We start from the raw sequence: 15,929 nt of genomic DNA on the forward strand, positions 1-15,929 counted from the left end.
TTTTGGACAGTAATTGGAAAAAAATTAATGGAGAGGCTCATTGTAGACAACTCATGGAATTTGTTTAAACAAATGGAAAAGAATAAACTTTAATTTCAATATTGATTATATACAAACAAGGGTTCTTTCCAGTCTTAAGAACATATTTGAAATATACTTCAAATGATTAAATACTCCCTAATATTACAAATAATCTTGATAAAGTCTTTCGTGATGGGTAGTGTGAGATATGTTTCTCAAACTATATAACAGGAAAAATTAGACACAGGAGATGTTCTTACTATTTTTCACATATTCTAAGATCTTATGTATTGAAAGAGATAACACTAATTTGAGATGATAACAGGTTTGTAAAATGTCTCTGCCGAATGCTTTGTTGTGCTGAATTTTAATAATTTGAGTTAATAATTTCAGCCCAGTCTAGAACTTTTTTCCCATCACTTTTAGAGCTTCTTTTACCTCCTTATTTCTCAAGCTGTAGATCAGGGGGTTCAACATGGGGATTACAATGCCATGCGAGGTGGAAGCCACTTTCATATTTTCCTCAGAATTATTAGAGTGGGGCTGTAAGTACATGTAGGAGAGGCTTCCATAGAAAATGGTGACTGCTGTCAGGTGGGAGGCACACGTGGAGAAGGCTTTTTTCCTCCCAGCGGTAGAAGACATCTTTAGGATGGCCCTGATGATATCGGTGTAGGAGAAGATGACGACCATCACAGTGAATGTCAAGTTAAATCCCACAAAGACACGAAGTAGCATGATGTTGATGTTGATACTGGAGCAAGAAAGGGAGAGAACTGAGAGAACATCACAGCAAAAATGATTGATGATGTTGGACTTGCAGAAAGACAGTGAAAATGTAAATCCTGTGTGCACTGAGGCATTTATTGAGCCCATGACATATGAGCCAACTACCAATTGGATGCAGAGTGTTCGAGACATGACAATGGGATAGCGAAGTGGATTACAGATGGCTACATATCGGTCCAATGCCATAGCTGCCAGGAGGTAACAGTCAGTAGTTGCAAATGTTGCATAAACCAAAAATTGTATTACACATCCCACAAATGATATTGATTTATCTTCTCCTATGAAGTTTTGAAGCATCTTGGGAGTAATGGCAGAAGTATAGCAGATGTCAACAAAAGCCAAATGTCGTAGGAAAAAGTACATGGGTGTTTGAAGTCTGGAATCTGTCTTAATGAGTAAGATCATCCCAATATTACCCACCATGGAGGTCACATAGATCACTAGAAATACAATGAAGAGGACATGCCGAAACTTGTGTTGGCCACCAAATCCCAGTAGGAAGAATTCAGTTACTTCCGTGGCATTTTGTTGTGTCATGGCTACTAGTAGTCTCGGAAGGATCAAGAGAAGGACCAAGAAAAGAAGGGAAAGCTTTGTGATTTCTTAAAATAAAAGCTGTCACTTTTTTTAGTAGAATTTTCACGCAAACAACAAAAAGGTTTATTGCTTTGTAAGTATTTATTCTATTTCTTTTATAAGAAACCAACAAGTAAGCAGCTGTATTTGAGCAATCAATTTACATTCAAAATGAAGAAGATTGTCATGGGGGAAAACTGAGTCCTAATAAATGTGGTTCTAAAAAACATAGATTAACATACTTTCCAACTACTCTAAATATATATATATATATATATTTATGCAAAGTAATATTCAAATAGGATTATGTATCATTTTCAACAACGAATAGTTTTTCTCATATATTTGTTATTTAATTCTGGACCAACAAGTTGATATTAGTAGCATACAATTTCACATAAGATATGTTCATGGTTCACATGTGTTTCAAGGCTTCAGAGTATCTTTGTAGTTTTTTTTCTAACACGTAACAGAGAACAAGTATGCACGCAGGGTGGGTAAAGTCATTTTTGAAAATCTCTTCAAACATCTGTACCAGGATGTATAGTGTAGACACTAGTGAGTAAAAGCCGTCTGTAAAAACCCTGGATGTAATGGATAAAATTTAAGAAAGATCATTTTAAAGTTATATCACACTCTCAAGCAAGTAAAGGAAATGCCTGTTATCTGAAGATTGAAAAGGAATCTGCAAACCAGAGTGGTGGTCATGATGATGTTTGGGCTGCTCCAAAGACTTTTGCCATCACAAGAAACTCTGACCTTTGGTTTAAAATGGTAAGTGGGGGATGAGAAATTATGTCTTGGATATGCACAGGGTAGATGGACCCAAAAAGATAGTGTGAGCCCTTGAAGGTTACCATTTCAGTAAAGAAGTCCTAGTCCATAAGTGAAAATAGCTACTCAGTTGGTACAAAAACCAAAAAAACAAACAAACAAAAAATTCCACCTGAGAATTTATAAGTACCACCAGGAATTCATATAGTTTTGGAGTTTATATTTGCATTATCGAGCTGAGAAATTAACAAAAAATTGTCCTGGGTTGTAAGCACCTTAGGCTGTCTGGCAGGAATCAAACAAGGGCTTGTAATAGAGCACACCAATAACCCAAGTTCTTCAGAAGCCCCACAGATCAAATCAATAAAAGTTATCTTACAATGCAAAAAATCAAAAAATAGTAAAAGGGAAGTCATCCTTAGCAAAAGATAGCAGAAATGACAAATAGCAGAATTGAACAACATAGTATTTGAGATATTAGAATTATCAGGTACCTAGTGGCGTCCAAAAAAAATTTTTTTTTTAGTGGCGTAGTTATAGGGTCACTGGAAACACTATTGGCTTAGTGGTTAAGTGTTGCGGCTGCTAACCAAAAGGTTGGCAATTCCAATCCACCAGGCACTTCCTGGAAACTCTATGGGGCAGTTCTACCCTATCCTCTAGGGTCAGTATGAGTCTGGATTGACTTGATGGCGACGGGTTTGGGTTTTTGTTTGTTTAATATAAAACAACCAGATTTATATTATTTCAAGAAATTAAACAATTTAAAATAAGAGCAAGGAACAAAATATTACCAAAGATTACCAAACCGATTTATAAAATAATGTAATAGATTTCCTAGGGGAAATAAAAATCATTAAAACAAAGGACTATGAAGAAAACCAAAAGCACAAAAAAACTAAACTCTTTGTCCTCTGGTTGATTCTGACTCATAGTGACCCTAAACCATAGAGTAGAAGTACCCCAAATAGTTTCAAAGGAGCTCCTGGTGGATTCAAACTGCCAACCTTTTGGTTAGCAGCCATAGCACTTAACCAGTATGCCACCAGGGTTTTCCACAAAAGACTATAGATGGGCTAAATAATAGATTAGTTGCAAGTAAGAACTGATGAGCTGGAAGAATATATGAACAAATTCTCCAGAATATAGGACAGAATGATAATGAGATGGAAACTATGAAAGTTAAGAAACATGAACGTTAGAATAGAATGCATTAAATTGGCATTTCAGAAAGAGAGGACACACTTTAGGAAACATTCAGGTCGGAGGTTTTAACAACTGCCAAGAGAACAAAAAAAAGGGAAATCATGAAGAATGTCAAGCAGAAGCGATTAAAATTGTCCACACTTTGAAATATTATTTGTGAAAAAAAGCAAAACAAGAAAGGCAAAGAGAAGATCATAGAAGTAGCCAGAGAGAAAGACGTGATGGAAGCCTGAAAAGTAGACTTCTCAAAAGCTGTAGTGAGGGCCAGAAGGGAGTAGAATAAAATCCTTGGGGGGCTTAGAGAAAACAACCATAGCCTGTGGTTGTACCTACATAAACAATTGTTCAAACTTATGTTATTTAGTTGCCAAAACTACTTATCTCGAATCTAGCATGAGGAAACAATCTGAATAGCCCACATGATGGGAAATTCACAAATCAACTGACTTAGACACTTCAACAATGTTAATTTCATAAAGACAAGAACAACCAAATAGGCAAAAAAAAAAAAAACAAAAAACAGGGAGCTTCCCTAGATTGAAGAAGACCAGGAAAACATTACAGCTAACTTAAATACGCAATCCTTAGTTAGATCCTGAACCTGAAATAAAGAAAACAGCTATAAAAGATATTGTTGGGAAAAGAGAGAGAATCTGAGGAGTGAATATATATCAGATTGTTTATTTATGAATATTAAATGCCTTTGAAGTGAAAATTTTATAAAGGTGATTTTCTTTGTTCATAGGAGGAATGCTAAATATGTAAATCTGTTTATATAGTGATAAAGCCCTATGGCAGGAAAAAGAATTGGTGAATCTAAGTGAAATATACACCAGTATTATGATTTCATTTTTATAAAGTTTTTACATTTTTTTAAAGTGAGAACTAATGAATAACATGAGTAAAAAATAAAATATTTTAATGCAAAAATAAATACAGAGTTTATCATCAAAGGATGTGAACTGAAGATGTTTTTAAAGTCGCTGTTCAAAAGAAAGAAATACCATCTCTAAAAAAAGTCTGAGAAACAAGAAGAAATAGTGAGCTTAGAAATAGGTGAACAAGTGGATGAATTGGAGTAAAGACAGGCAGGAAAAATACTAATAATATTTTCCTTGTTGTCGCTGTTAGGTGCCGTTGAATTGATTTTTAATTCATCGCAACCCCATATGACAGAGTAGAGCTGCCCCGTAGGGTTTTCTTGGCTGTAATCTCTGAGGAAGCAGAGCGCCAGGTCTTTCTTCCTTGGAGGCTGCTGGGTGGGTTCCAACCTACAATCTCTTGGTTAGCAGCCAAGTTTTTAACCAAAGTTCTACCAGGGGGAATGATAAAGAAAATAAAAATATCAGATGACACTAATAGAGTAGATTGAGGAGTTCATTACATTTAAAGCGCTCTAAAATTCTTCAGACTCTCATGTAGATGGTGCATGTTTTCAATAACTGTAAGAAGAATAAAAATGAAGTGTATTTAGTTTTAAGTTTAGAGAAAATACAGAATTTTTAAAATCAATGAAATGAAATGGAGGTAGAAAACTGTATAAAAAGAAAAACAGAAAAAAACAAGAATGGTAGCTATCACATGAGGTGGCAAAAATAATTCCACGTGTGTTTTTTAGTAATGGTAATAAATGTAAATGGAATAAACTCCTCATTAAAGTACAGAAAATTTCTAATTGAATTTTGAAAAGCAGAAATCAATTCATTTTATATAATAGGAAAAATCATAAAACCCAGTGCCGTTGAGCCGAAATTATAAACAACCAAATAATGATTAAAGAAATTATGGCATATAAAAGAACAGAGCATTATGTAGCAGTGAAAATGTATTTACTAAAGCTACATTTCTCAATCCAAATCTTAAAACATAATGTAGAGGAAAAGAGCTAATTGACCGATTACAGTACGATGTAATTCTGAGACTTCAAATGTATCGATATTTTACATCCTCAATAATTTGGTAGTTACTAGCGTTCATTGCATATTCCATATGACTTTTTGTAACTATTAAATATTTATAGAATGTATTTTAATCCCTTAAATTGCCTTTAAACGCAGTTTATAGACATACTATCTCTCAGGGGTCTGATCTACAATTAATCAAGAGGATGGCATAGGACCAGGCAGAGTTTCATTCTGTTGTGCATGGAATTGCCATGAGCGGGGATGCACAGGTTGGGACACTAGAGGCCAGTTAACAACATTTCTCAGCTGCCACTTTAAAAAAAAAAAATTATTTTTATACTTTTTTTTTGTATTGTGCTTTAAGTGAAAGTTTGCAAATCAAGTCAGTCTCTCATAGAAAAACTTATACACACCTGGCTGTGTACTCCTAGCTGCTCTCCCCCTAATGAGACAGCACAAGCCTCCTCTCCACCCTGTATTTCCTGTGACCATTCAATCAGCTCCTGTCCCTCTCTGCTTTCTCATCTCTCCTCCAGACAGGAGCTGCCTACATAGTCTCCTGTGTCTACTTGAGGCAAGAAGCTCACTCCTCACCAGTATCTTTTTCTGTCGTCTAGGCCAGTCCAATCCCTGTTTGAAGAGTTGCCTTTGGAAGGGTTCCAGTCTTGGGCTAACAGAGCATCTGGGGACCATGACATCCGGGGTCCTTCTAGTCTCAGTCAGACCATTAAGTCTGGTCTTTTTATGAGAATTTGAGGTCTGTATCCCACTGTTCTCCTGCTCCATCAGGGATTCTCTGTTGTGTTCCCTGTCAAGACAGTCATGGGTGTTGGCAGCCCATTATCTAGCGTTTCTGGTCTCAGGCTGATGTAGTTTCTGGTTTATGTGGCCCTTTCTGTCTTTTCGGCTCATATTTACCTTGTGTTGTTGGTGTTCTTCATTCTCCTTTTCTCCAGGTGGGTTGAGACAAATTGATGCATCTTAGATGCCCGCTTACTAGCATTTAAGAGCCCAGATGCCACTCACCAAAACACTGCCACTTTTAATTGTAGCACTGGACCATATTGCCATTTTCTGGCTGAGTTCTAGATGAACTTGTTTGCATTTAGGGGTCATATTCCATGAAATAACATTACCGTGAAATTCGAGATTCATATTCATCTCTTGGTGTTTAGAGCTGCAGCATTTCAGTTGACAAAAGGAGCCAATGAGATTGATTTGTTCATAAGAGTGAGGAGACAGTCAGTCCACTGAAGTAGTTCCTGAAATGTTTTCATCAGTATTATAGAAACAAATGTGAGTATCCTCAGGAGTCCACATTGAAGGACTACATTCATTTTGATCTGAGTTCAGATGCCTTGGACAATGAAAACAGTCCCAAAATTCAACGAAGCTCAACAAAAGCAATCAGTTTTATTAAATTAAAGGCACACTATTTTACAAGATGGTGAATAAACAGGGTATGGAATTAAAAAGTATCGATTCATTTCTAAAGAAAAACATTGCATATGTTGAAATTTCTGAGCAGAGACTTTGGGTTTATAACGGAAGTTACATTCACAGCTCTCAAGACATTTAACATGATTGCATGTGATAAAAATCAGAGTGAATATGTCCAAAACCAAACCTGTATCCATTGAATCGATTCCGAGTCTTGGTGACCCCATGTGTTACAGAGTAGGACTGTGCTCCATAGGGTTTTCTTGGCTGTAATCTTTATAGAAGCTCATCACTAGGGTTTTTGTGGAGGCCTTTCTTTTTTGGCACCACTGGAAGAGTTTAGGTTGACAATCTTTAAGGTGGTAGGTTGAGCAAGGTTTCTGTCACGAAAGACCCTGAGGGAAGTATTTGGTATTGTCCAAAGGGAAATGTATAACAAATACTTTTTGATTAATTTAGGGAAAGATCTCACCTGGTTAGGGGATCTAGAAACCTTTCCTGAAATAAGTACTCTTCACATTTGGTTTTAGAAATATGTTTGGGATTGCACCAGGTGGCGATCGGCACTGCCAGGGAAGGCAACTCCAAGCAGAGGAAGAAACGAGCAAAAGCACGGTGAGGGTGCCCCATAAGCTAGGAGTGTGTCTTAGTCATCTAGTGCTGCTAAAACAGAAATACCACAAGTGGATGGCTTTAAGAAAGAGAAATTTATTTCTTCACAGTAAAATAGGATAAATGTCCAATTCGGGGCGTGAGCTCCAAGGGAAGGCTTTCTCTCTCTGTTGGCCTTCTTGTCAATCTCCCCCACGTTAGAAGCTTCTCTGCACAGGGACCCTGGGTTCAAAGATTGCGTTCTACTCCTGGCCCTGCTTTATTCGTAGTATGAGGTCCCAACTCTCTGATTGCTTCCCTTTCCTTTTACCTCTTGTAAAATAAAAGGTGGTACAGGCCACACTCTAGGGAAACTCCCTTTACAGTGGCTCAGGGATGTGACCTTAGTAAGGGTGTTACAATCCCACCCTAATCCTCTTTAACATAAAATTACAATCACAAAATGGAGGACAACCATACAATACTGGGAATCATGGCCTAACCAAGTTGGCACATATTTTGGGGGGACACGATTCAATCCATGACAGGGTGAGAGTCAAAAGAGAATCATATTTATATACGATTAAGTTAGTATTGCTGTAATTAGCAGCAGTTTCTACATTCAAGTATTACCGAACTTTCCTGCAGCCGTTTCAGAGATATTCTTAACTAAAGCATACTTTGGGCCTAGATCTGACTTTTCTCTTTCCAAAGTGTTAGCTGGTAAACAAGACGAGACAGACTTTTATTCACTATGGACAACGTTCAAGGCATTGTTTTAAGTGCTGATTGATCAAAGTACTCACAACTCACCCCATTAGCAAGCTGATCCTGCTACTCTGGTTCCACTCTGGTTTTTGGAGGTGAAGCGCTGATCTAAAGACTTGGGTTTTTAGTTCAGGTGCTATAGTATTGTGTGCCTATGTAGAAAGAATACAGTAGGAGTTACCGTTTTGAAATTGTATTTATGTTAGAATATCCCTTTCCGTATCTGCTGCAGACTCATGGGTGATATTATTGTATTTGCACAAATGGGGGTTTATTCTTGAGAGCTGTGGGATTAGGACCTGTTCTCATAAGAATCTCAGACTCTGGGGGTTGAGTGAATGTGTAGATTTGAGATCCCCTGCTGAGGCCTTTTTTTTTTTATTTTAAGTTTCTATCCTTTAGGGACTTTGTGTCTTGTTTACTTACATGAGCTTAGGGACCCTCTGTCCTTGCATGGGGAAGGCCTTGGATTCTGAAAACTTGCTTTTCAATGCTTGATATTCCACTTACTCTAAACCTCAGCTTCTTGCATGTAAAATCGGGCTAAAGACAGGAGACATGGCTGCCTCAGTGGTGTTAAAAGTGTGAGTGAGGGAAACACATGCACACGCCTTTGAACTGGGGAGGGATTTGCCATGAAAAGTATTATTATTGTTAGGAAAAACAAACAAACCAACCCTTGGCTGTCGAATTGATTCCAACTCATAGTGACCCTGTAGGATAGAGTAGGACTGCCCCATAGGGTTTCCAAGGAGTGGCTGGTGGATTGAACTGCTTATCTTTTGGTTAGCAGCTGAGCTCTTAACCAATACAGCATCAGGAGCTTTTCCAAATCTGGGTGTCCCTTTTTTACTGCTGTGGCTAACATCATTGGCACATACTTCAGGGACTACCTGGGGCCTGAGACAGCCAGGACTCACAACCGAAGCTCTGTCCCAATGGCACTTACATGTCTTTCTATCTGGTTAACTCCATGCCTCACTTTCTTAACTTACGGTCAGTTCCAGACCATAAATTCAGAGAGCTGTGTCTGCATCTTGATTAAACTCAACTGCCAAGTGATTCTACAGGATTGAAATCCTTTCTACCCCAGGCAGTAGGAGTCCTGGTAGGGAGTCTTGTTGAACACCAAAACATTGTCCTAAATTCATCTGTTTAGTCCTCTTTCTTTAGTATTTGGTGACATCTCAGTGGCCATCATGAATTATTAAATGGCTGTTTCCTTGATTTTCTTTCTAGGACTATGGGCATAGGGTTTTAAAGCATGAACTCTTGCAGTCATTCTGCCTGGGTCCAAATCGTGAGTTGAGTATTTATTAACTGAGTGAACAGGGCCAAGTTACATATTTCTGACTTGAGGTTTCATGGGTTTCAGGGTTGTATCTGTCATTCACTTACTTAATTAATGTTTATTGATGTGCTCAATACATTTGAATTGGTTTTCTGTATATACACCAAGGGCAAGACACTATTATCATTGCACCATCATTGACTAAATGCTGGTTATAATAGAAGGAGAGTCCATACTGACCTTGCTAGTGGTGATGAACATTGCTTACCATGTACCACTCCCATCACACTGGTGAATTAAATGGGAATGTAACGAGGAATACAACCTGGTGTAATATTAAACCTTAAAAGTGGTTCCTTTTCACTCTTCTATTTCACCTAGAATGTTTTTGAGATATTGTTATGGTTTCTTCTCACCAATCCACCTCCTCTTTCTCTATGGTGGTAGGAAGTCATTACCTTTTGTCTGCTAGCACTGATACCTTCTGCAGTAATCTGATGACATTTTTCTTAACCTCATTAGTTAGTTACTACATAAAAAACCATGTCAATATTAGAGATTAGTCAGTACTAGAGATTCAAGTAAGGCTGGGAACCATAACATTTACCGTTCTGGTTATAGTTCCAGTTCACCAAAATTTAAAAACGCAGTACTGTTCACGTTTTGCTTTTCAATCATGACGTGTTTTTTGCTGTACAATCTCAAATTTATATTCTGCAAATGGAGAATTTGGGACAATTTCACCTGAAGTAATACGGCTACCAAATTTTCATTCCTTATATTGAAAATAACATTGAGTTTTTATATTAAGTTGAATTTTGTTCATCCCAAGATTTTGTAATTAGCTTTGAAAGTAGCAATATTTATTTCTACACATTCATTAATCATCAAATCTAAAGTGACAATGATGTTCAGTTTTAATCAGTGTATCAAAACATTTCAATACAAAGAAAAACATGATGTAAAATATTATTTAAAAATAAATTCTATTTTAAAAAATATACTGGAATTCACTGCAACACAATGTCACTTTATATATAGTACTGAGACTCTTATAATGCAAAGTGGTACAACTGTTTTGGAAAATGATACGATGCTTCCTTAAAAAGGTAGAAATAGCAATACTATATGACATAGCAATCGCACTCCTAAGAATTTATCCTAGAGAAATAAGAGCTGCCACACAAATAGACACATGCACACCCATGCTCACTGCAGCATTGTTCACAATAGCAAAAAGATGGAAACAACCTAGGTGTCCATCAACTGACGAATGGATATACACACTATAGTACACACACACAATAGAACACTATGCAATGATGAAAAACAATGATGAATCTGCGAAGCATCTGACAACATGGATGAATCTGGAGAGCATTATGCTGAGTGAAATAAGTCAATCACAAAAGGTCAAATATTGTAAGAGACCATTACTATAAAAACTCATGAGAAGGTTTGTATACAAAAAGAAACAATCTTTGGTGGTTACAAGGCAGGGGACGTGTGGGAGGGTAAAACAGAAAATAGACAATAGGTAAATGGTAACTCTGGTCAAGGGTAAGACAGTCCACAACACTGGGGAAGCCAGCACAACTTGTCCAAGGCAAGGTCATGGAGGCTCCATAGACACATCCAAACTCCCTGAGGGACCAAATTACTGGGCTGAGAGCTGTGGGGACCATGGTCTTGGGGTACATCTAACTCAATTGGTGTAACATAGTTTATAAAGAAAATATTCTACATTCTACTTTGGTGAGTTGTGTCTGGGGTCTTAAAAGCTTGTGAGTGGCCCTCTACGATAGTCAACAGGTCTCACCCTATCTGGAGCAAGGGAGAATGAAGTAAACCAAAGACACAAGGGAAAAATTAGTCCAAAGGACTAATGGACCACAACTACCACAGCCTCCACTAGACTGAGTTCTTCACAGCTAGATAGTGCCCGGCTACCACCACTGACTGCTCTGACAGGGATCACAACAGAGGGTCCTGGACAGAGTCGCAGAAAAATTTAGGACAAAATTTTAACTCACACACACACACACACACACACAAAGATCAGACTTACTGGTCTGACAGAGACTGAAGATACCCTGAGAGTATGCCCCCCGGACACTCTTTTAACTTAGCACTGAAGTCACTTCTGAGGTTCACCCTTCAGCCAAAGATTAGAGAGGCCCACAGAATGAATTGAGATTAAATGGGCACACCAGCCCATTTAGAAGGCAAGGATAAGAAGGTGGGGGGGAGTTAGGATTAGGAAAGTTAACATTGGGGAACACTGAGGTCATGAAGGGGAGAATGTTGACATGTTGTGGGGTTGGCAACCAATGTCACAAAATAATATGTGTATTAATTGTTTCATAAGAAATTAGTTTGTTCTGAAAACCCTCATCTAAAAAAAAATAAAAAAAAATAGTATTGTGATAAAAACATTTCTAGCATACTATATAAATATTATCTTGAAGGTTCAAAATACCTTTTTAGTAGGAAATTCTCAATTTAATAGTATAAAATACACTGAAAACAAATTTCTTTTTGATGTAGGGGACATTTCACTACTACCACTTAATATCCAAGTAAAATTGACATGAATTTGTTAACAATATATTAGAAATACAAAGTGTGCTACCATACCTAATATATCAATACATAAAGGCAAAGTACAGTAAAATATTTAATACTTTAATATTCATCTTAGTTCTAAGCTGAAAAATTGCCATATTACATAAAATAAATATTTTCTTACTAATACACAATTATACAGTCTATTTAGAAAACATCATTGCAATAAAACATAATTGCACCTAACTAAAACAATGTCCTCAAACATTTGTTCATTTAAGCTATCCCTGTTTGTCTTGCAAGATGAATTTCAAACCTGAGAGAGGTCTCTCGACACTGACCTAAGTAGTAGCTGGTGCACCCAAAACTACAATTTCATATAACTGGGGATATTTTTCTTCCCAGCTGTTTGTACACCATCAAAGCTTGTTAATATGAAAAAACCCATTGTTGCGGAATCGATTCCGACTCATAGAGCGACCCTATAGGACAGAGTAGAACCGCCCCATAGGGTTTCCGAGGAACACCTGGTGGATTCGAACCGCTGACATTTTGGTTAGCAGCCAAACTCTTAACCACTAGGTCACTAGGGTTTTCTTGTTAATACAGAGTCAATATTAACAGTGCATTTGTTTGATCTCAATTTACCTTTTTTTTTCTTTTTGAGAAATAATTCCATCTCAACATCATCATTTGAAACGAGAATATTTCCTGAATTGCTTTCCCTTGTTACACTTTCAGTATTGCCCATTTTACAGATTTTCTATCATTTCCCAAATGCTTTTTAAATGTCATGTGGCCCTCACCTTAAGCTGAGAACTAATTTGAAATCGATAATGAGGATCTAGATAAACTGCTGCTTGTACGCTATCATTTTCAATGATAACTTTTTCCCTGACACTAAATTTGTCAATCAATGTGTTTCCGAATGTATTATTAAGAGTGTAGTGGATTGAATTGTGTCCCCCCAAAATATGTGTCAGCTTGGTTAGGCCATGTGTGGTTGTCCTCCACTTTGTGATCTTCCTATGTATTATAAATCAGAATGTCTGCCTGCAGTTAAAGAGGATTCGGGTGGGATGTAACACCTTTGCTCAGGCCACATTCCTGATCCAATGTAAAAGGATTTCCCCTGGGTTGTAGCCTGCACGACCTTCATATCTCTTAAGAGATAAAAGGAAAGGGAATCAAGCTGAGAGTTGGGAACCTCATACCACCAAGAAAGCAGTGCTGGGAGCAGACGGCGTCCTTTGGGCCTGAGCTGCCTGCGCTGAGATGCTCCCACACCAAGGCAAGACTGATGACAAGGACCTTCCTCCAGATCTGACAGACAGGGAAAGCCTTCTCCTGGAGTTGGCGCAATGAATTTGGACTTCTAGCCTACTGGACTGTGAGAGAAGAAACTTCTCTTTGTTAAAGCCATCCACTTGTGGTATTTCTGTTATAGCAGCTCTAGATGAATAAGACAAAGAGTTCTTAATTTTAGCTTAAATTCCGCGCACATACCAAAAACACCACTCCCGGTTAACTGTTCACTTTGCAATCTTACATAACTTTCTTTAAAGGTTTTAGGTTCCAAAATTAATTTAACATTTGCCCATTTGTCATTAAAAAGTAATATTTCCTACTAATCTCAGCTAATGCATCACAGAGAATTTTCCATCTTAGTAAGGTTTCTAACAAGGTGTATATACTGTTCCACCTTGCTGGGGAACCCGATACAGGTTTCCTTAAATTATTTTCAGAAAATTTGGTAGATAATGTCAGAATACGAAGTATTAGAATGAGTTCGTGAGATTCTCCTAAAAAGTCTTGCAGTTCAGCACCCTTTATTGCACCTTTAATAACTAATTGAAGCATGTGTGCAGCACACATTATGCCAGTCATTTTTTTCTTATAAACCTTGTTGCTTTCATCATGTTCTGTGACGGTTAATGTCTGTGAGTCAAAGTGCACTGAGTCAGAGTCTTCAGAGGTGTCATCTTGCTCTGACACTTGCCATTCAATGTCATTATCATTTCTGAGCAAATCAACAAATTTAATCATATTAGAACCATTAGCCAGGGTTACAGAATAAACCTGTTGTAAATCAATGGAAATTCTGGTACAGTGTGTTTTTTATGTACAGACCTGTGTGCCTTTCTTTTAATATGTTCATTGCCAGTGTCAACAGATGTATCTTGCTGTCTTGTGGGAACTGAGCTTTAATTCCTAAAACTGACTGAGTCAATCTCCTGGCAACATTCACTTTCAAAGAGAAAATTCTAGTTTTTCTAGACTACTATTAATTTTGGCTCTAAGTTGTAAAGACAAGTGAGGGATCATTTCCCTAATATTCTCTCACTTGATTGAAAACTTTTGACCAATTGAAGTAATAATTGGATATAAGATTTTACAGTAGTATCCTGAATAGTCAATTAATTCAAATGAACTACGATTAACAGTAATTAATTCAGCATGTACATCAATAATTATTTATCTAATTTCACCTTAAAACATTCTGGAATGGCAGACCCACCAAATGTTTTTTTGTTGCTTATTCAGAACACTTCTGACGCTTTCTTCAATCCCCTTGGTCTTCTTGCTCTGCACTGCATCGTATACATCCACGTGGTGATGCTTCAGGTGCCTCTCTAAACTCCCTGCATGGTATTGAACCATATCTGTGTTGCAAATTTTACATGTGATTTTTTTCAATTTTTCGTACTTGAAGAATTCTCAACATGGATTTTCTCTGGTTCATCCCATAGTAGAATTCAAGAGATAAGAAATAATATTAACATTAGGATCACTATGAGTTGGAATTGACTCAATGGCAACCTTTTTTTTTTTTTATGTTACAGTAAAAACAAGTCTTAGACTTTGATAACGTAAAGAGAATAGATTGCATACATACATTTGTCAAAATCAGTTACAGCCAGTACATATTAAAATACTTCTAGCCATGTATTGTCAATATATTAGAAAACCAGAAAAACTTTGATTTTACATTGACAGGGTGTGTCCATTTCCTCCATTAGAAGTCCCACTTTGCAACATTCTCATACATTTATTGTCATGGATTGAATTGTGTCCCCCCAAAAATATGCGTCACCTTGGTTAGGCTATGATTCCCAGTATTGTGTGGTTGTCGTCCATTTTGTGATTGTAATTTTATGTTGAGAGGGTAAGGGTGGGATTGTTAGACCACCCTTACTCAGATTCAAGGTAAAGGGAATTTCCCTGAGGTGTGACCTGTACCATCTTGTATCTCTCAATGTTATGGCAGCGCTAGATGACTGAGACATTTATCCAGCACCTGTGGAAGAAAAATCTCACTTCATAGTGATGCCATGAAGTTTTCAGTGAAATAATGGTACCTCACAACTGAAACATTAATTTTCTTTCCACTAGTTGCTGATGTCTGCTAACATTTTGACTTGGGAGATAATTATCAAATTTAAACATATAAGTACAAACAATGTGTGACAGCATATTTAAATAGAGATTGAATACAAGAATGGGATCATAAAAAATTATACACAGTTTTCTATTTTTGAATTTAAATATTACACTTAAAAACGTGAATAATATATGTTTAAAATGTTCACTCTTACCTAACAGATTTCCCTTCACATGAAACTGTTCAGAATTTAATGTAGTATAACCAGCTTTTTCAGACTTCTGACTTTGAGTGTTCTGAATCACTGATTGCTTCTCACATCTTCGGGAGACACAGCTCTCCTTACTGTGAGAGAAGTCAAGTAAGGAGCGGAAATAGGGAACTCTGACTGGCTCTGAATCGTCTTGGTTATAGCAGTCTTCACCTATTACTGTGGGTGTGCAATGTTGCTTGCCTAATCAATGAACAGTGTCTTTTCCAGCATGTGCAGAGAAACGTTTGCATATGTGGGTGCCCGATGAAAATCAAACATAAATGGTGCAGTGGTCTTGCTTCCAACTTAAAAAAATCTGTGAACCAAGAATAGCAGAGCAAGAAAAATAACGGTTTTCAGTTCGGGTCA

General features: G+C 37.2%; 1 protein-coding gene across 1 annotated transcript; it reads right to left on the minus strand.

The window, feature by feature from the left end:
* Positions 1 to 420: 420 nt before the first annotated feature.
* Positions 421 to 1,463, minus strand: LOC100673827 (putative olfactory receptor 5AK3). Its single transcript, XM_010600891.3, has one exon. It carries the CDS (start codon positions 1,345 to 1,347, stop codon positions 421 to 423), a length of 927 nt encoding a protein of 308 aa, XP_010599193.2. The 5' UTR covers positions 1,348 to 1,463.
* Positions 1,464 to 15,929: the final 14,466 nt, after the last annotated feature.

This window comes from Loxodonta africana, chromosome 7, assembly GCF_030014295.1.
Source record: "Loxodonta africana isolate mLoxAfr1 chromosome 7, mLoxAfr1.hap2, whole genome shotgun sequence".
Classification (NCBI taxonomy): Eukaryota; Metazoa; Chordata; class Mammalia; order Proboscidea; family Elephantidae; genus Loxodonta; species Loxodonta africana.